This window comes from Fistularia commersonii, chromosome 3 (genome assembly GCF_037954325.1).
Source record: "Fistularia commersonii isolate RoL2024-O1a breed Wild chromosome 3, RoL_Fcom_v1.0, whole genome shotgun sequence".
NCBI classification, from domain to species: domain Eukaryota; kingdom Metazoa; phylum Chordata; class Actinopteri; order Syngnathiformes; family Fistulariidae; genus Fistularia; species Fistularia commersonii.
The window spans coordinates 10,319,965-10,341,700 of NC_141286.1; the positions used below are offsets into that span (position 1 = coordinate 10,319,965).

Sequence of the window (21,736 nt, forward strand, 5' to 3'; positions counted from 1 at the left end):
CTCCATGGCCAAGTGTGTGTCCGTGAATTTAGCAGGGTCGACATCAAAGCGATGGGTTTTTGTCTAACGGATTCCCGCATGTGGCCTTTTGACCAAAACGCACACACAAACACACACACATGGACCGGCTTCCCGTGAGGGTATATGTTCCTTCTAAACCCTTGACTTTTCCCCCAAAGCCCCTTGTCTTAAAAGGATTCTGACTACGACACAGGACATGGATGCACGTGCATCCATCCGTCCTCCGCGCGCCGGTTCCCCCCTCGTTCGCCGCCTGCCAACGGAAAATCGACACCTTAATGAGGACCTTTGTTGGAAACTCAATCGCAGATTTAATTGCCCATAAATAGCCAGCTTTGGCGTGTCAATCAAAGGAGTGATCCCGCCTTGTCACGGTCGCCCCCGGTTACCTATCCGTCAGGAGGCGCCGGGCGATATGTTTCGATCACTTATTGACACCGATAGATAATCAATATGACGGTATCTGATGTCCTTATTTCTCCTGCTTCCAACCTCAGTGAACCTTCAGCAGAATCTAGATGGACCCCAGGAGACACTTCAGGAACGGCGGGGCACCACCACCGCCCAGAGAGGTCCGACCTCCGGCTCCTGATGGCACCCAGCGGGAAGATCAGACCGAGAAGGTGATCAGAGGTCAGGAATAATGAGTGAGACCACAGTGCAGAGGTGGAGCTGGCATCAGGAGGTGGAGACCTTCATGACCCGTCTCCTCTCCCTCTCCCAACTGACCTCCCGCTGCATGAATAAACCAAAATGAGCTTCATCGCTCTTCAGATCTGCTCTGCTTCCAGACTCTCCTCTTCTATTATATATATATACACACAAAATATATATATCAGAAGGTCCAGAGGGTCCTCTGAGATGGTTGGAGGCCCTGGTCTAAGACATGTATAAGCATTCATTCATTCATTCATTCTAGCCAGTCCCCAGCCGGCACCGCTGCGGGAGGCGGTGGTTTAACCTGGATGGTCAAACCATTCAACCCTGGATGAGCGCTGGTCTTCAAGGAACCAGCTGAAGAACCTGGAGAACATACAGAAAAGCCACCGCGCTCCAACCAGGAGCTCCTGAGGTCTGTGCTGAACGTTTCACAGATTATAATAGATGATCTGGTCAACCTCGGACCCCCCGGCCAACAAACACACACACACACACACATACACACACAAACACACACATCCCTCAGTCTTGTTTCAGTCATTAGTGGAGATGCTGATACCATCTCAGACACCTGTTCTCTCTTTCCAACTCCATCCTCCATCCTCCTTCTCCTCCTCCTCCATGTCCTCCTCCACGCCACACTCTTATCAGTTCGACATGTCTGGAGAGAACAAATTAGACCCTGCTAAATTTAAACGGCATAGACACATGCACACACACTCACACACACACGCACACAGCTGGATGCTTTGAGATGGTGCTGGAGGTTGGAGAGCAGGGCAGAAGGTAACGGAGGTGTAAATAGCTGCTATTGTTTGAAGCAGTGACCCTGCATATCCAGGGTTTCTCGTGCACGCTTTCCAGTGCTCAGCTTTAACATGTGCCCTGCGTTGCTTCATACACGTGTGTCTCCATGGTGATATACGTGCCGTGAACTAGATAATCCTCCACAAGAGAGGTTCTGAAGTCCACTACATGGTCTGGATGGATGTGGAGAGTTAGCCCACTACAAATGCTAACACCTGGACAGTTCCTAATGATATGCTTCGTTTGCTTGCTTCTAATGTTTACACCTCTTACACCTTGACCATTCATATGGATATGGATAGTTAGCCCTCTGCTAATGGTAACACTCAGAACGTTCATACCGATGTGGATAGTTAGCCTGCTGCTGGGGCTCACACATGAATATTTGATGTTGATTTGCCTAGTTATCTATGGCTAATGCTAATACCTGGGCCGTTCCTGTGATTTGGGTAGTTAGCCTGCTGCTTAAGGTATCACCCAGACCGTTTAAACCAGGGGTGGGCAATTATTTTGGCTGGTGGGCCACATGTCTTATTTCATTTTTATGCGCGGGCCAACTCGGAACCATGTAAATCGAACAAAATGAAAATTTCATTTTAATTATTTACATTTTTTGGCATTTTATTTCTTTTTTTACTTTTAAATCATGAATGATCATATAAATGTACCGACATTATTTTATATGTAATCATCCATACAAAATTAAACAAAGGGGAAAAAATAAGGAGTTTCTAAATTCAATATTGATTAAAAATACTTCTTAAAATACCGTATTTTCACGACCATCTTCAAAACGTGCGGTGCGCCCTATCGTTCAGTGCGCCTTGTGTGTGTGTGTGTGTGTGTGTTGTTGTAAGGCGGACGTAGTAGAGAACACAATGAGAACGTTAAAGGGGGAAGTGTGGGCGTGGATTGTACGGTATATAAGAACGCGGGTAAGGAGACCTTTCCACTCATCACCATCGCTATTGATCTGTGACTATGCGTGCCCATCTCACAGCCGATGTGAAAAAACAATGAAGCAAACGAATTCTGAGCTTGCTATCATTCCGGCCCGGAACCGGCCGTTCAAAGTAAGGCTGCGAGTAGCGTGGGAGCGATGGATGACCGATGGAGACCACTCTTTTACGAAGAGTGGAAGACAGCGCCGGGCGAGTTACGCCACAATTTGCGAATGGATTGTAGATGCTTGGGCTAACGTGTCTGCTGGCGCTGTTGTTCGAGCTTTCGCAAAAGCCGGCACCATTTCCGAGGAGCCGCACGGCACGGAAAGTGACTCTGACAGTGAAGAAAGTATGTTTGATGGGGATTTAGCGCAGATGTTCAAATCAGAAACCGAGGATGAAGACTTCGATGCGTTTGATTGATGAGTTACTACTTTGTAATCAATACTTAAATAAAGCACAACCAAACTCAGTTTTGCTCCCGCTCTATTTTTAAATACGCACACTTGTATGCATGTGTGTGTGTGCGTGTTGTTGTTGTTGCTGTAAGGCGGAAGTAGTAGAGGACACCATGAGAACGTTAAAGGGGGAAGCGTGGCCGTGGATTGTATATAAAACCCGCGCCCTATCATTTGGTACGCCTTATGTGTGTGTTAAATACAATAATGGTACACATAACCGAGATTGCGCCTTTTAGTAAGGTGCGCCTTATGGTCGTGAATATACGGTATTAAAAGAAAATAGTTTGACGGGCCGTATAAAAAAGGTAAACGGGCCGGATGTGGCCCGCGGGCCGTAAAATGCCCAGGTCTGGTTTAAACTAATGTCTATAGTTAGCCTGCTGCTAATGCTAACACCTGGAATGTACACATTTATCCTGACAGTTAGCCGTCTGCTAATGAAAACACGTGGACTGTTCATGTTGATGTTGTTTGCATGAGTTAAATCTCAGCTTTTGATCTTAAAGCTTCTCCTTGACTCCCTCCATCCATGGGAAGGGGGAAGCCAGGGCAGATCCTGCAGCCCTCCCTCCCACCCCCACCTATTCAGATTTCATGTTAGGAAGACATGTTCAAACCAGAGCCGTGCCCCCCTACTCCCCTTCTTTTCCTCGTCCTGACAGAGTGATGGAGCTAATCTCATTATCCCTCCATTTGACAGCCCATTAGAGAAAACGCGCACATCCTCTCCACCACCAACCCCTTTCCCCCCGCTCCTTTATCTGCCCTATGACAAAAAGAGCTAACGGCTAATATATTTTGGCATGTTATTGACAGCGCCGCTTCCCCCCCCCCCCCTCCGCCATGAGAGCAGCGGTAGGTGCCTCCTCTAAACTTAAAATCAAGAAGAAGAGCTGCGGCACAGGATGTTTTATTAATGCACAATTACACCGGCTAGGTTGTCATTACATGGCAGTAACGGTGGAAGGCGTGTGTGTGTGTGTGTACGTTCTCACCAGCAGCGAGTAGTAGATTTTGAATCCCGGCTTGGCGACGAAGTAGTCATCCGACTTGAAGGTGACCTGGATGGTGTTGGCCTTGGAGTTGAGGCCCAGCGGTGGCCTCTGGCCGCACCAGCGACCCCAGATGATGGTGCTCGTCTCTGATTGGTCCTCCACCTCCACAAAGTCATACCTGGTGGAGGTGTTGAAGAGGGGGATGGTGGTGGGGGTGCATAGGAGGAACAGATGCTCACCAGAACTGGCCAACAATCAATTTGCCAGTCAGCAGGTACACTTGTCAAATACACGCACACACACACACAGACACACACACACACACGGCTAATGTGCTAAACAAGATCTGAGAAAGCGGGCAGAGTTGTTCTACTGCTACTGCTATTTTTTTATTCTATACCTTTTTTTCAAAGGGCCACCCCTCGCTACCCACTACCCCCCCCCCCCCCATTCATCCCCCCGTTATCGGCAAAGTGCTTACAAAGCCACTGACTTGCATTGGGCTGTTAAAAAAGAAAAAAGAAAAAAAAGAGAGAAAAGTTTGTTTTGTCCCTCGGAACCCTCAAGGACAAACTTTCCCAACACACACACACACACACACACACAACTTTCCCATCACAGGCTGTCATTGTTGTCAGTAATTGGCAAAGATTAAAAAAAATGTCCTCCACCCCCTGATTCCCTGTTCATTAATGAATGAATTAATTAATTCATTCATTCATTCATTCATCTACCACTCAGGTAGTCTGAGGGTCTGTCCTCGCTAGTCATTGGTAAAGAGGCAGGTTTTACCCTTGGACCATCTGAGGGGCACAAAGAGAGACAGACAACCATTCACACTCTCATCCAGATATCATACAGGGATATACAGCCATTCACTCCTTTGCATGCCTCTGTATGATGGGTGAATGGTTGTATGTCTCTGTATGTGGACCTATGATTGACAGGTGACCCTCTGACAGCTGGGAGACCCCCCCCCCCAGATAGGTGTAGATAATGAATGGATAAATGAATGAATGAATGAATGAGTGAACATTAACAAAGCACTTGTCATCAAGCTGCTCTACCAGTTACAATAAGTAGGAAGAGGACTCCATGAAATGGAAAATCATTCATTCAGGAGCCAGGCACACACACATACACACAAACACGTCACTAACGACCCGTCGCTTAATCAACTAGCTGTCGGTTGATTGTTGACTTCTCCTGCGCTACCTTTAGCACGTTGCCATAGCCTCTGGTATGCTAGCACTTGCCGTGCTAGGTGTCGGCAATGGGTCCTCACCTGCAGGCGTTGTTCTCGGGTTCCTCCAGGCCAAAGTGCACGTCGAACTCCAGGCGAATGCGGCTCCCCCGTGGCGACACCAGTCTCCACGACAACAGCAAGTTGCGCGGGTAGGCATTGGGGTAGCGCGGGCTGTGGATGGCGCCACCCAGTGCCGTCACGTTGATGCTCTCCTCCTTGCGGTACAGATCTGCGGCAACAGCAGCAGATATGGCGGATGTCGTCACCACCACCTCATCTTAGCTCCAAAACTTAATCAAGACTTTACTCTTGTATGGCTACGTCAGCTTAGTGTCCCCACAGTGCATGGAATACCTGACTCCCCATCCCCCCCATGTCCTAGACTGCACACACACACACACACACACACACACACACAAACACACGCTGAAGAACCCTGACAAGGCGTTTTATTCCGAGGGTTGTGTGGTTTTAAGCGCTTGGAGACCTGAATGCATAATCAGGCCGCAAAGCCTGCAGCCCTGGTGATGAAGATGAGGAGGAGGAGGAGGAGGAGGGGGAGGAGGAGGCTGTGGCCTTCTCCTCCGCCGCATCTCACACACACACACACACACACACACACACACACACACAATATCAACGGGTTCCGCGTCCCTCCGTCGCTTCCACACAAACCCAGGCAGCGGCGATTAGCGTGGCAGCTAAAGGTGTTCCAGCATTTGAGCTGGGACGCACGCCACCCTGTAAGTGTGTGTGTGTGTGTGCGAGAGTGTGTGTGGGGGTGTGGGTGCCGGGCTCTCTAATGGAACGGTTCCACTCTGCTGATCAGTAGCCGCTGCATGTCGGCGGCGCTCACTTATAAAACTGCTTGATTGTCACAAACTTTCGCCCGTTGAAGCTGCTGGGGAGCAAAGCACAGCATGTGTGTGTGAGTGCGTGCACATGGACTATCAGCCACTGCGACAAACACTTCCTTTGACCCTTCATCTGCGATACTCCTGTTCTTCTACCTGGGTTCTTCATGTTCTCCTGCCTCGGTTCTCCAAATGTTCTCTAGCCTTTTTGTGTCCTCTTCATGTGATCAATGCCTGCTTGAGTGTTTTCCCTCTTCCACCCACAGGGCAAAAGCAGCAGGGTCAACCAAGATATGAAATTGTCCATAAGTGTGAATGAGAGGATGAACGATCGGACGTCTCCATTATGATTGACAGGTTACTTTTCCAGGTTAAGCCCCGCCTCTCTTCTTTATGCCAGCTGTGATTGGCTCCCACCCCTGTGCAGGGTTAGCACACACAATGACTTTCAATGCAAACAACAGGAGACCCGAAGGTCACGTGGCCATGGTATTTTCTGGTGTCTCCTCCCAGACGCCCACAGGAGAGGTTCTTCTGACCTTCTCGTTTCTCTGATGGACACCAGACGCTGTCAGCTGATCACACCGTCTGAGTCACTCTCCGTCTGACACCTGCTATCAGGCTTCTCATCTGACACTTCAATCAGCACCGCCATGGTGCTTTGTGACCGTGTGTGTGTGTGTGTGTGTGTGTGTGTATGCGAAATGTGCCACCTCCGCCGACAAACTTCCTGATTTGAGGGAGTGCGTGCAGCCGCCTGCCTAAGTTGATAAATTCTCACCCGTCGCCCCGGCGCTCCCACTTCCACCTCCATCTTCAGGGTGCGATGTTCTCCGCCGCTCTCCAAGCTATTTTCTGATGCTTGCACCACCCGTCGCTCCGGGATACGCACGGCGAGATAACCGTTCAATCGTTTCAAAGCGCTGGTTTAAAACTCACGGAATTTCACCGGCTCTTAAGTCATGATTCCTTGTGTCTATTAATTTGTTCAATGACTACATCTGTGCTACTGCTAACTAGCTGGGTAACTAGTAGACATGTCACTTGGGTCCCACTACCCCTTTCCCCACTCACTAAACATACAACTCACTAAGTAACTCCACCAAACAAATCACTCAGCATCAAATAGTAGCCCTCCCCTGTCACAAAATGAACGAATCACTAAGTAACAGAACAAACGAATCGCTCAGTTGCTCCAAATTGCTCTCCCTGCTCACTAAACTAATGACTCAGTCAGTAACTCCACCGAATGAATCACTTGGTAGCTAACAGTAGAACAAATCAATTACTCAAACATCTCACTCCGGGGTTCAACCAATGGCAGTATCGAAGAGTCGCTTACCCCACTCAGAAAAAGAACTCAGTTACTCAACAAAAGAATAACTCAGAAGCTCAGATTTACCCTCCCAACTCATAAAATGAATTGTCTGCGACTCAGTGAACGAATCACTCAGTAGCTCAACCAATGAATCATTAAGTAGCTAAGAGTAGACTCAAAAAACAAACTATTCACACAGTAACTCAACAAAAGAATCCCCCTGTAGCTCAGCGAAGTCCTTCCCACTCATAAAATGAGAGGGAAATTCAATTAATGAATTACTTAGTAGCTTAGAGAAGCAACCCTACACAGATAACAGATGACTCACACAGCAAACCACGACTCAAAAACCCGACTTGAGTCAAGTGACTCGTTTGAACTGAAATAAGTAGTTTCCCATTACCATGCTCCGTCACGTGACCTTTTTCGTTTTCCAGCAGGATGGCATTCAACGCACACACGCGCACACACACACACACACACACACACACACAAAGCATCCCACCGGACCATACCTACAAGAAGACAACCCCATTTCTTACATCTGCACCCCCCATGTCTGAAGCTTCTTGTCTGACTTTCATCTCTTCCTTCTCCTGAATCCTCCAAAGCCCCAGCACTCCTCGCTAGCAGTGCACACACACACACACACACATGCACAAATTGCATGTATGCGTTCCATTGTCAGCTGTGACCCCCCCCAACTCCCCCGCCATGCTGCTGCCCTCGTTCTTGGTGGCATTCCCAGTTCTTGTACTTACGGATTAATCCAGCTGCATGGAAGGGGGGTAGAGGGGGGCAAGACGTGATCTGAGATTGTAAAATTAACCCCCGTGAAAAAAAAAAAAAAACGAAAAAAAAAAAAATCCTCAATCGCTTCAGCCATTAAATAAAGCGAACAATCTTCGTCGGAGTTGCAGCTAATTACATTTATAGCCCCTCAGAGAGTGATTCGATTATGAAGTAATGGAACAAATCACGGTGCTTTTCAAATGATGAAGATGACTTGGAGGGGAGCTAACAGCTAACGTTCCCACTGGGGTGTCACTTCTCCAAAGCCTGAAACCCGATCGGAAATCTTTGAAACACAGCCGACGGCGCGAACGCCAAAACTGTCGTCTCATTTCAAACTCCCCCCCAGAGGAAGAAGAGGAGATGAAATGAGGGAATGTTCCATTAATGACTCGGAAGGCGATGCATCCCCGCGTTTCGGCAAAGATGGGCTGCTCCTGCTAATTCAGCTACGTTTTACGTGCTTTGGCCTAAACAGGAAGTGGGGCTAACCGCTAGCGCTAACCAATCAAATCAGTTCAGTGACTTGTGATGGAGGTGACTCTTCATGCTCTCGCTGTTAGCGGTGACCTTAGCTTAGCCTGATCTCAATGTTCTCCTGCCTGGGTTTCTGAGCTAAACATCTGAAAGTGGCAGTAAAGATCAGACAAAACAGGAACGGACAATTTTGAGGGCGCCTGATTTAAATCCCCAATTGGTTGGCTGTTTTTGAAATTTTTATTGGTTTAATACTCACTAAGTCAGTGTTTATCAGCCCTTATTGATATATATATATATATACATTCATACAATGGCAAAGTGGCGCCCTTTCTAGTGATAAATCAAATTGTTTACTCATCTGTGTTTAACAGCCTATTAAGCTGCAAAATCGCTGCTAAACACAACGCGCACGAGTAAATGCGTGCACGTGCGCCACGTGTGTTTATGTGTGCGTGTATGTGTGTTCTAGCGTCTTTCCCCGTGTGTAATTGGATACAGGCTTTATGCGGCGGCCGTGTTTGTCCTCATCTGTTTGTCACTGTATGCAGATCTGTGTTTACATGACTGCATGTGCGTGCATGTGTGTGTATGTGTGTGTGTGTGCGCGTGTGTGTGTGTGCTCGGGTCCAGGAGTGTGTGTGTGCTGGCTCCGGGCTTCAGTCTTCGCAGCCTTGGAGCGTTTTTACCCATTGAGACGTTTCCATCTGGCTATACGTTAGCTTACAGCCTGTGAGGACGGAAGCGTGTGCATGTGTATGTGTGTGTGTGTATATATGTGTGTGTGTGTGCGTGTGCACGTGGCACTGCTTATCGAAGCCTGCTCCGGCTCTCTCACGACAAATCAGCTTTAAATGTCCTCCCAATGTTTCCCAGTCACGCTCGTGCAGCCACGAAGGCGTGAAATAGACACACACACACACACACACCCAGGGGTGAACGCTGCATGCCGAGGGGTGTCGGCTCTGGTCAGCGCTGTTCATATCACTCCTCCTCCTTTCACCCCCGCCCCCTCCGTGGCCTCCATCCTGCACCAACCCCTTCCTTTTCTACCACAGCTCCTTTGGATCTCACTTCCTGTCTTGATTGCCGCTTCACGTTGCCATGATGCTGTGACGATGCCAACCTTGAAAGGGGTTCAATAGAACAGTATGGAATAATCAAGCCGTAACAATGACAGTTGCTGCCCGGCCGAGGTGGAAGGAAAGTCACCACGCAGGGTTGTTTTTGGCGTCCGCCCGCATCGCTGACCATCAAACTCGGCATGAAAGCCCCACCCATCCCACTGGGATCCTTCCCCGATGTCCGCCACAAAGCCGGACCTAACCACCAGCCAGAGTAGCGTTAGCTTCCTGATGTAGCATGTAACTCAGCGGTTATTACTGTTTTATCACCACGGTGATGTTTTCAGTTTTGAAAGAAAAAGGGAATAAAAGCAGGGCGGTTTCCATTTGAGGAAGTTGTCATGGTGAAAGGAACACACACACACACACGCATGTTTAAAGCAAGGGTGTGTGGGCTTGTCCAGTGCATTAGGCGGGCCACATCTGCACTCAACTGAAAATTACATACATCCGCGGCCAGCTTGGCTGCAGCAAGCCATGAATTATGGAGGTCGCGGAACTGTATGGATTCATAATTATAGAAAAGAGCAGCCCACCTCAGTTAGCTCGCGTCCGTTAACTCCTGTCCGTTAGCCATTAGCCGTTAGTCCGTTTTAAATCAGGGTGCTTGAGGCCCCAAAAAGAGGCCGCAGGGTGTTTGCGTGTGAGGCTACACCCTGCCTGTGTGTGTGTGTGTGTGTGTGCATGTGTGCGTGTGTGTGTGTGTCTGCCTGTGTGTTCCCTTTGAGGCTGACATGAAGGGACGTCCCATGACACAGACAAGGGGAGGTTATGTAAACAGCCAACCACCATTTGCCCAGAGTTTAACCAGAGAAAACACTGAAGGGGTGTGTGTGTGTGTGTGTGTGTGTGTGTGTGTGTGTGTTTGGAGGCACTATACATTCTGCACTAAACACACCCAGGTGGATGTGCCCCAGCCAAGGCGTTCACGGAATTCAACCATCTAGCGTTAGCCTGTATGCTAACAGAAACTGTGCGGTTTTACTGTATGGTTTATAGTTACTATGGTAACAAAGACATTATGCATCCCCATTGGCTGCAGGGTGTCAGGTAATTCAGGCACCCAGTTCGACTGGAGGGGGCCAGCTGTCAACCATAGGTGTCCCTGTCAGTCACAGGGCAACCCGTCAGTCATGAGGTCAGCTGTCAATCACACAGCGGCGCGTCAATCACTGGGTCAGCTGTCAAACCCCATGTCACCTTTCAGTCAGGGCCACCTGTCAATCACATGGCAACCTGTCAATCACAGCATTAGCTGTCAAACACAGGGTCAGCCTGGAGAAGTCTCTGGATAGATAGAACCACTTGTCCTTTAGCTACTATTAGCTACTATTAGCTTCTATTACCGTGTCACTTCCTGTCTTGATCTTAGCATTTCATCCAAAAAATGAAAGCATGTTTGTCCAACATGGCTGACTGATCTGCTCACGTACTTGACCCCAGCAACCGCCGCCGCCTGATGAGATGTGACGAGCGGCGCCGTTGTTTATGTGCGACTGTGACTCACGCCTCTGACTCACGGGCGTATTTTTAGTGTTAGCTTAGCATACGCTGCGTGAGTCAGGACAAGCCTCCCGCTGCGTAACCTCCATCATTTGCAATGTAATGGTGAACACTGACAAATGGCCCGAAAAGTAGTCGGCACTGTGTCTTTCCGCAACATCCCGTCAAACCCTGGCAGGTTATTTTCATTTTTGTTGCATTTTTTCAAGGAGGTCTGACAGACGGCGGCGGAGCTTTGAAGCTGCTCCAGCCCAGGACCACCAGCCTGTGGATAGCATTAGCAGTATCATTAGCATTAGCATGGGCAAGAGCTATAACTAATCGTTGTGTAGGACGTGTAACTAAATGGTTAAAAATAAGTGATTGATTACAGTTATAACAGCCTGTAACACACACACACACACACACACACACACACACACACACACACACACATACACTCTCTCTCTCTCTCACTCTTGATATATATAATAAATGTTCTAGATTGTAAGTTAGAACACTGCTAGTAAAAAGTAGAATGTTATCGTTCTTATTAGCAGACATCTGTACCGCTAGCATACCTGATCTTGCGTCAGTCCACTGAGCTCCTTATGTACACACACACACACACACACACACACACACACACAAACACACACACACACACACACACTCACACACACACCACAGGAATGACCAAGGGAGTGAGTGCTGACTCAGCTCTGGGTCCAGGTCAGTGCTGCAGAGTCACCAGTGATTTAAGGTAAAAAACAAATCCACGGGCCGTAACCTAGGCGACGCTTGACAGGCATATTGGTGGTGGCATATTGGCGCCATCTTTAGTGGAACGGCCAGGAATTACAAGTTTGAATGTCACCATTTCACTCGGATTCTCGGAACCCCAAGAACGCGTGTGTGTGTGTGTGAGCGTGCGTGCGTGTGTGTGTGTGTGCGTGAGCGGAAAAAGGGAAGCAGCGACGAAACATGGAAGAGAAGAGTGAATGAGAGAGAAGAAGAGAACGAAGACCAAGGGAGACGGAGAGAGATGGAGGGAGGGAGAGAGGGACAGATGGAGACAGAGGAGGAGAGCTAGAGAAAGATGTAGAGACAGACAGAAACAGAGAGAGAGATGGAGGGAGATGGGGAGCGATGGAGGGAAAGACAGAAGGATAGATGACAGAGACGGACAGAGAAAGAGAGAGAGAGAGAAAGGGAGAGAGGTAAAGAGATGGACGGAGAGAGGGAGAGAAAGATGGATGGAAAGATGAGAGGGGTTCGTCCCCATATAACCTTCTGCATAATGATTGAGTGTATTTACTAACACTTTCATCAGCAACATCCTCCGTGTGTGTACGTGTGTGTGTGTGTGTGTGTGTGTGTCCTCCATCTTGTCTAACATCTCCAACAACATCCATCCATTCCAGACTGTAAAATGACAAACATGCAGCAGGTGAAGCTGCTGGGAAGAACGCACCCACACACACACACGCGCACACACACACACACAGACAAACAAATCAGGACATGTGTGTGATCCAGGTCTGATTTGTTAAACTTCTCACGTAGATGCTTGAAGACTCTTCAGATCTCCAGTGCCGGACATTAAATGGATTTGTGTGTGTGTGTGTGTGTGTGTCTAGTCTGCGTATGGGTTTCTTTTTGTTTGTGTGTGTGTTGTCCACATTTAAGCAAGTCAGTGCATCGTTTCTACATTAAGGAGTAATATGATAACAGTGTGTGAGAGCAAATCCAGAGTGCTTGTCTGTGTGTGTGTGTGTGTGTGTGTGTGTGTGTGTGTGTGTGTGTGTGTGTGTGTGCGTGCATGCGTGCGTGCGCAAGGCTTGTTAGAATAGCAGTTGGCTCCTGCTGACAGCTACTGCAGTCTAAACGGCAGAGCTGACGAAGATAATCAATTATTCCTGCACACACACACACACGCACACACACACAAGCACACACACACACACACCAATGTAAGTGAAATTGCGCAGTGAATAAAATACACACTGCGATGCATGTCCAGACATTTAATCTGAAAATATTGGTAAGCCATTTGCCGTTTATGTCCACGATATTTACTTTATGAAAACACACACACACACACACACACACACTTCTCGCTGCCCCGTCTGGGGGAAAGCACAAGTTTATAAAGTATCAGATCAGCCCCCCCCCCTGCCCCACAGGCCTGCCTCCGAAAATGTGTGTGTGTGCGTGTGTGTGTGTGTGTGTGTGTCTCGGTGTGTGAGTTGGTCCTGATGTTCAGACAGTATCTGACCCGCCGTCACCGGTGGGATCGCTTCCTCCGACCGGGCGCCATGGCAACACTGAGCACCCTCCTCTCCTTCCTTCTCCTCTTTCTCCTCTCCTTCTCTTCCACCTCTCCTCTCTCCTTTTCCTCCACTCTACTTCTCCTCTCTTCCTCTTTCACTTTTCCTCTCCTCCGCTCTTCCCCCCCTTCCCCTCACTCCTCCTCTTCTCTCTCTCTCCTACTCTGTCACATCTACTCTCCTCTTTCTCTTCCCTTTTCCCTCCTCCTTATCCCCTCTTCCTCTCCTCCTCTTCATCCCTCACTTTTTCTCTCGCTTTTCTCTCCGCCATTCTTCCTCTTCTTCTCTTCCTCTCCTCCTTCCCTCCATCTCCTCCTTCATTCCTCCATCCTCTCTGTCTTTCTCTTCTGCTGCATTTCTCCCAACCCGACACCCTTCCTCCATCTCTCCGTCTCTTCGAATTTGTATTCTCCGGCCTCCCCTCTCCCTGAACGACACACACACACACACACACAAACACACACACACACATTGCGCCTCACTGGCTCAGATACCAAAACTCAGAGAGTTAATGATGAAATGGAAACAGCAGAAGGGAAGGGAATGAACACGGGAGGAGATGGGAGAGAGAGAGAGAGAGAGGAGGGGAGAGGGAAGGAGAGGGTGGGAGAATTCTGTGATAGATGAAGAGAATTTGGGGAGGTAGAGAAAAGGGAAAAAAGAGAGAGAGAGGATGAAAGAAAAACATGGGAGAGAGAGAGAGGGAAGTAGAGAGAATCACTGACAGTTGGAGAGATAAGTGTTTGACAGGAAAGAAGAAAAAGAATAAGTTTCACTTTTGTCACCAAGACACACACACACACACACACACGCAGTATTTATCTCCTTCCTCCAGCCCCCCCCTCCCATCTCAGAGGATGCTAACATGAATACTACTGCAGGAGTTATAAGAAGTTACAGTGGAGTTCAGACGGGGCGCAGTTTCTGCCTCTGAACCCGGCATGGTAAGTTAATGCCAGAACTCTCCTGCGGGCGCCATGTTGATGACATAAGCGTTGTTCCTTGTAGAAGCAAAAGATACGTGGGGACGAAACACTACGGCCGTGGCGGCTTGTTCAAGTTGCTTTTCTCGAGAGCGGGAAGAAGGAATGGCCGCCGTCAGTGTGCCAAAGATGTTTCGACCGGGTTGCCGGTTCAATTCCTTTGAGCTTTATTGAGCGTTATATTAAGCCAAGACATGCCAAGCAGTGGAATTCAGCTTAGCTTCAGATGCTACTTCTCATTATCCCAGCATCCCTGATGGGGGCAGAGAAGATGAGTTTCTGACCCATGTATACCAAAATGCAAGGAAATTATGGGATGGATGATAATAATCCACCACTATGCCCCAACGATGGAGTCACATCTGCACCGAGGTGCTAAACAGCTTCCCGGAACAGAGGAGTTCCAGATTTGGGCGGGGATTCGTTAGGATTCAACCAGACACATCTGAGATTTGATGGGAATTTTTTTTTGGAAGCCCATAAAAGAACTAGTCAGATTGGATGTCATTCAGTCAGAACGCTTTTCTTTGTGTCAGTAATCCACCCCGTGGAGAGCCCAGGCTCTGAGACGAGATCAATCACATCATCATCATCACCACCATTATCATCATCATCTTCTTTGTGTCCGACCGGTTCTCCCTGTCAAAGGAACCCAACTCAACTCAAAGCCTTTTGTCCGACGAGCTAATGACAATCGCCGCCATCGAAGCCGGGGTTGGGGGCGGAGCCAGTCCCTGCTGACACCAGGAAAAGAGGCGGGTTTAACCCCAGACCAGCCACTTGTCAATCATCTAGAGACGTCCAATCGTTCACCCTTTCATTCACACAGACAATTTAGTCTTCAATGACCCTGTTATATGTAGTAATAATAATTTATCTTTTATTAACTCATGTGGGGAAATTCATTCTCTGCACTTAAACCATCATGGATAAAGTAGGCTGCTGTCCACCAGTGCCATGGGAGCATTTAGGGGTTCAGTGTCTTCTTCATCAACACTTCGACACACTAAGAGGAGCCAGGAAATCGAACCAGGAATGTTCGGCTCCAAAGACGATCGCTCTACCGCTTGCGCCACGCCGCCTGGAATATTTATCTTTAACGTATATGGAAGAAGACGGAGAACCTGAGGGGACCCCAGGCAGGAGAACGTGGAGACTCTGCATAGACATGCGGGCAGACAAACACACACACACAAACGTGCACACATAGTTTCAGCGCTAGCACAGGCGCCCAAGCACGCACAGATAAACATCCTTGTGTATCTTCTAACACAAACATCCTGGTTCTTCTTGGCCTCCTCAGCTCACTTCTGATGCACCTGAGGGGTCGAGGGGCCACGTACACGCACACATGCACAGCTGCCGGTTTTCCCCCACATTGGCTGGAAAACGCTGCTGCTGTGGAGCAACCTGAGCAAACATACCAACTCGTGATGCGTTCAGGTTCGGGATAAAAACAGGGATGTTTGGGACAGCGTTAAATACAGTTTGACCTTCCTCGTTCTGCCACTGCTTGGTGCTACCTTCTAACTGCTACACTCTAACTGCTATCTCCTACCTTTTCTAACTGCAACCCTCTAGCTTCCTACTGCTACTTGCTACCTGCAACTATCAACTTTCTGCCTTCAACTTTTGCCCTTCTACCTGCTACCTCCTACCTGCTACCTTACACCTACTAAATGTTACCTGCTACCCGCTGCCTTCCACTTGCTAGCTTCTACATGCTAGCTTCTACCTCCTACCTTGGACCTGCTACCTTCTACATTCTACTTGCCGCCGTATACCTCCTATATTCCACCTGCAATCCCCGACCCCTGACCCTGTACTGTCTGCCCACTACATGCTACCTGCTACCTTTCACCTTCTGAAGGCTACCTGCTACCACTTTCTGCATGCGGTATGCTAACTTTTATCTTACACCTGATAAATGCAACCTGCTACCCTTGACCGTCTACTTGCTAGCTTCTGCATGCCAGCTTTTACCTCCTTCCTTCTTCATGCTACTGAAGCCCCGTTGATGCATCGGAAGAGAGGTGTGGATTTGCTCCCATGGAATTCTCCTCTCAGGTCTAAACCGAACCCGAGAAGAAGATCTGGCCCTCTGCTCTTCATAGAACCATGAATAAGCTGAGCTGAACCATGAACAACACCCCAAGGCGTTCCTGCCGTGGGGTGTTGGTTGGTGTCTGAGAACAGAAGAACACACAGAGTCGCTCTGCATCATCGCATCCGAGGCGTTTTTTTTTTTTGGGGGGGGGGATTCCCTAGCAAAGGGAGATCCTGTCATTGTGTTAGTGTGTGTCTGTGTGTGCGTGGTTGGGCGTGACCTGTGCTATGTATGACTCATGAATTCCAATAACCCTAAATATTTCCCTTTTTTTATTGGAAGATGTTGCGCTTGTTGTTCAGGCTGATGAGTCAAATGGTCACTGGTTTTTCCTCAGAATGAATACATCTGATAGGAGGGGTGCTCTTCCAGGAACACAAGGCCCAGAATACAATACTCATGAAAAATGACAACATGCTCTCCATATATATATATATATATATATATATATGTATTACAAATAGTGCAAATAATAGTGATAATATAATAATAATGTAAGAAACAATATAAACAGTAAAAAAAAATTTTAAATACATTTTTTACTACATTTTTTACCTGTTATATTGTGTCATATTGTGTATGTATGTATATATATATATACATACACACACACACACCCATTTATATACACATATATGTGTATATGTATATATATGTATATATATCTATATACTGTATTTTTCGCACTATTAGGCAAAAACCGACAGTGTGCCTCATAATCCAGAGTACTTTACATATATAGATCAATATTGAGCCACAAGAGGTCACCTACGGGAAGCAGCCGCCGACATTTTCTCCCGTAAAGGAAGTAGCACGCGGTGCATGCTGGGATATATGACATTTTCATTTCCGATTGTGTGTGTGTGTGTGTGTGTGTGTGTGTGTGTGTGTGTGTGTGTGTGTGTATGTGTGTGTGAAAAGACCCGAAAATGGAACAAAGCAAGATGGCTACAGTTAGAGGACAAACACGCAAACTAAACATCAATGAATTTAGAGGCGGTCCTTCTTGGTGTTTTCGTTTTACGAAATGCTTTGAAAAAAATTGAGTTGGAAATACATTATTTTCAACGAAGGCGGCGTACAGTACCGTATTGTGAATGCACTATCTAGTTTTGGGAGTGAACGGAGTTGTCAGAACATTCATTTGTATTGTATCAATAAAGTTTGACTGACTTATCTGACTGTTTTGTTGACATTCCCTTTACCGCAGCTTCATCTAGTGGATCCATAACGCAACCCAAGCCATTACTGTAGCTTCTATTCTATGCGCCTTATAATACGGTGCGCCTTATATGAGAAAAAAGTTTTGAAATAGGCCATTCATTGAAGGTGTGCCTAATAATGCGGTGCGCCTTATAGTGCCTTAAATAAGGAGTATGTGTGTATGTGTACATAAATATGTACATATATAGTCTCAGCTTTTTATAACTGGACAAAGGGAAAAAAAAAAGTTTCTATATATATATTCTCTCTCTCTCTCTCTCTCTATATATATACATATATATATATATATATTCATATACACACACACACACACACACACACACCACACAAACACACACAATATATATATACACTGTGTATACAGGTATGTATTACACACTCACACACTGTGTATGGACACTAAACCAAACAGTTTATAAATCGATTACTAAAAGGCTGCTGACCGCTGGCGGAGATACGTGGGCGTCGCTGAGGAGTTAAGCTCCTCATTGATTTCCACTGCTTTTGCGTTTCATTGTTTTTTTTCATTGTTTTTTTCAATTCTTGGAACCGAGTTGGAAGTGTAGGATGAGGCATGAAGATGAAGAGCTATGAGGCCATAGAGGGAGCTGATGTTCCGGAATACCAAGAAGTCGTCAGCATAGAAGCGAAGCAGTCCACATTATTATTAAATGTCTTTAAAGCAAGTGAGGAAAACTTTTATTTTGGCGGGTCAGGTGCAGATTAATCCATTTTCTGTCGTTCCTTCAGGGAACGTCTGTTTGGGTCCAAGATGAACTTTTAGGAGGCACCGATGTGTTTATAAATAATTTAACACTTTAACTAAACTAAGACTAAAAGTGGAAACCAAGTACTTCTTCCATCCTAAATCTTTTGTTGCTATTGTTTCATTTGCTGCTGCGGCAGAAACCAAAGGAAAGTGATTTTAACGAGCGTGCACGTACATGGCCAGCCCGGTCACGAACGTACACACACACACACACACACACTAACACACACACCTGTGGCTGCGTGTCAGCGCCTGTAGCCGCATGCTTGGTTGTGCAACTGCTCATGCTGCTAATGTCTACTTGTATGCCGCCACTGCTCCCCCCGCTCTCCCCCTCACTTGCAGGCATGAGCGCGCCACTACTTTTCGAGCGTTCGCAGTACTTCGGGGTTACAGAGGTCACCCCCCCCCCCACGTCCCTTCACAAAAGGGGTTAAATATGGAGGACGATTGAAAAATGCGGGGAAACCTATGTAGCATCTGGTTTTAGGAGCATTGCTGTTGTTAGCATGGTTTGGAGGATAGTACAGTAGTGCCAGGATACACACACACACACACACAAACACACACAGACACACACAAACACACACACACACACACACACATACATACACCTACAAAAACACACATCAAATGAAATGCTGGTATTCTGGTTGCATGACTGTTTAAAGTTAACAAGCGACAACAACAACAACAACAATAATGAGGTACCTGAGCCTCCCTGAGTGCAACCCCAAATCCATGGACACGACTATGATCCGCCATCCCTACCACCAACACCAGCAATCTGTTAGGCCGTAACTGCATTAGCATCTGTTAGCATATAGGATTTACAACAAGAGCAAGCGCCTGCGTCCCGCTGGTTCAATCCCAGCAGAACATAAAAACAACCAAGAGCGATGGACCCCCCATTTCCCCCTCATCCCTTCTCGGGGTCTGAACCCAGAAGAAGCTATGGCCGTCGCTGCCAAGCAACGGCAGCCCTCGTCGCTAGATTTCTAATAACGCTTAAGCGCTCTCAGCCAAACGTTCCCCCTTTTCCATGTCCCCATGACCCCCCATGGGGGAACAGGGGTTGCAAGTCTGAGTGGTACCGGGTTCCTGCAGCCAAGGCGGCTGTGGCGGCAGCGCTTGAAGGTTGGTGGTGTTTACACAGCCCCCTGACAGAAGCTACCCAGCAGCTGTGCGTGTGTGTGTGTGTGTGATGGTAGGTACTCCTCGTGCACACCTGCAGTAACGTGGAGCTCCAGGGATCTGAGATCTTCGGAGAGACGCAGCGGCGGTGGCGGTAGAGTGACGCAACGGGAGATGGGAACTTTGTTAACCCTTTGGTGACCACCCCCACCATCTCCACCCTCCTCTTATGCATGAAACCACATCTTCTCATACACACACACACACACACACACACACACACACAAGAGCAGAGGTCAGAGAGCAAGGAAAGAACCAGAGCTCCTCACCGTCCCTCCTGATGTTCCCCCTCAGGACCCTGGTGGGCGACACCTGGCCAGAGCTGCTGGAGGTGCTGCTGGAGGCCCCCAGGACCAGGAGCAGCGTCCACATCATCTGCAGGAGCACCGGTCCTCCCATCCCTTCCTACACGCAAACCGAGTGTGTGAAGTCCCTGACGCGCCTGGACGCTCCCAGCGAACACACACACACACACACACACACACACACACTAACACACACACGCACAAAAACAGTCACCCCCCCCCCAACTCCGGACGCGTCAGACTTCCATCCTGCTCTTCTTCTTCACACACACTTGTTGATGCGATCTTTGTGGAGTGTGAAGTTCCAGCGCGTCTCTTAAATAATTTAAGAAGAAAAAAAAAAAGTTACAGGTGCGGCGTGGGGGGGCGGGGGGTGTGGAGGGGGACAGCGGTGCTCCGTTCAGGGACGATCCGGCGCCGGACTTTCTGCGTCTCGCCGCCGCGAAGACGCGTCCCCGCATAGTTCCTCCGGCGCGCCCCCGCGTCGCGGCGTCTACGGACGCGCGCCCCGCGTGTCTGGGGCACGTCGGCGAGGACGCGGATGGGAGGAGGAGGGAGGAGGAAGAGGGGGGGTGAAGCTCTTCCTCTTCTTCTCGGATGACACTTTCGGTGCGCATTTTTGTTTTTGTTTTTTTTCGTCGTCGTGCGTCAAAACGCAATCAGGAAGTGAGGCGCGGAAACGCGCGTACACGCACATGCACGCGGAGAGGCGTGGAGCGGGAAGGGAAACTTTCCAAGGAGTTAATAATAATAATAATAATAGTAATTATTATTATTATTGTTATTGTAATAACAATGATGATAATAGCAATAACAATAATAATAATAATAATGGATTGGTTCCCATCGTGTGTGAGAACCGGACACACGCAAACATTTGCGGGTTGTAGCTTTGTTATTTAAAAGTGTACTTCCGGTGCCTTGGACAGGAAGCTCATGCCACAGGGTCACTCCTGGTCAGATCACGAGTTTTATCTCGAAAACCCAAAGCGCTGCCCGTGAATGCCTGCCTTCTGCAGGCTCCTCTCTATCCATCTATTTTTTTCTTGTTTTTAACAACTTCATGTCTTCTCTGAACTCTTTCATCAGCCGTCAGTGCCGCCGCTCCCTCCCTTCATTCCTCGCCGCCCATGTCTGTGCACGCTGCCGCCATACTCACCCTACACGCCGGCGCGGGCCCTTTTCAGAAAAACCCGCCAACCTCTCCTGCTGCAGAAAGATGAAGAGATAGATAGATCAATAGACGGCTAAATAGATAAATAGTCCATTGTTGTTTGTCGTTTCCTGATCTGCGCAGGTCATGAATTGGAAATAAAGGCCATCAAGTGAGTGCATTTTGTGCGCGAATGAAGGTTAGTCGCAGCAAGACACAGTATATGTATGTGAATAAGAGGAACCCGGTTGTGACGGTGAGGCTACAGGGAGTGGAGATCAAGACGTTGGGGGATTTCAGGTACTTGGGGTCAACCGTCCAGCGCAGCGGAGAGTGTGGAAAAGAGGTGCAGAGGCGGGTCCGAGCAGGTTGGAATGGGTGGAGAAAAGTGTCAGGGACACTATGTGATAGAAAACTGTCAGCCAGAATGAAAGGAAAGGTGTACAAGACAGTGGTGAGACCAGCCATGCTGAGCGGCCTGGAAACAGTG

The 21,736-nt window shown here is 48.1% G+C and overlaps 1 protein-coding gene across 2 annotated transcripts in view; it reads right to left on the reverse strand.

Annotated features, from left to right (window-relative positions):
- pdgfd (platelet derived growth factor d) overlaps nt 1-20,519 on the reverse strand; it is a 27,595-nt gene extending 7,076 nt beyond the window's left edge. The window contains exons 1-3 of one of the 2 annotated variants that reach the window (XM_086143623.1): nt 20,058-20,519; nt 5,174-5,363; nt 3,889-4,066 (exon numbers count right to left, since the gene is read on the reverse strand). In XM_086143623.1, coding sequence (XP_085999749.1) covers nt 3,889-4,066; nt 5,174-5,363; nt 20,058-20,187 — 498 coding nt within the window. In that variant the 5' untranslated portion in view covers nt 20,188-20,519. The remainder of the gene's footprint in view (nt 1-3,888; nt 4,067-5,173; nt 5,364-20,057) is intronic. The other variant, XM_086143624.1, reaches the window with a different exon arrangement.
- Between the last annotated feature and the right edge of the window lie 1,217 nt (nt 20,520-21,736).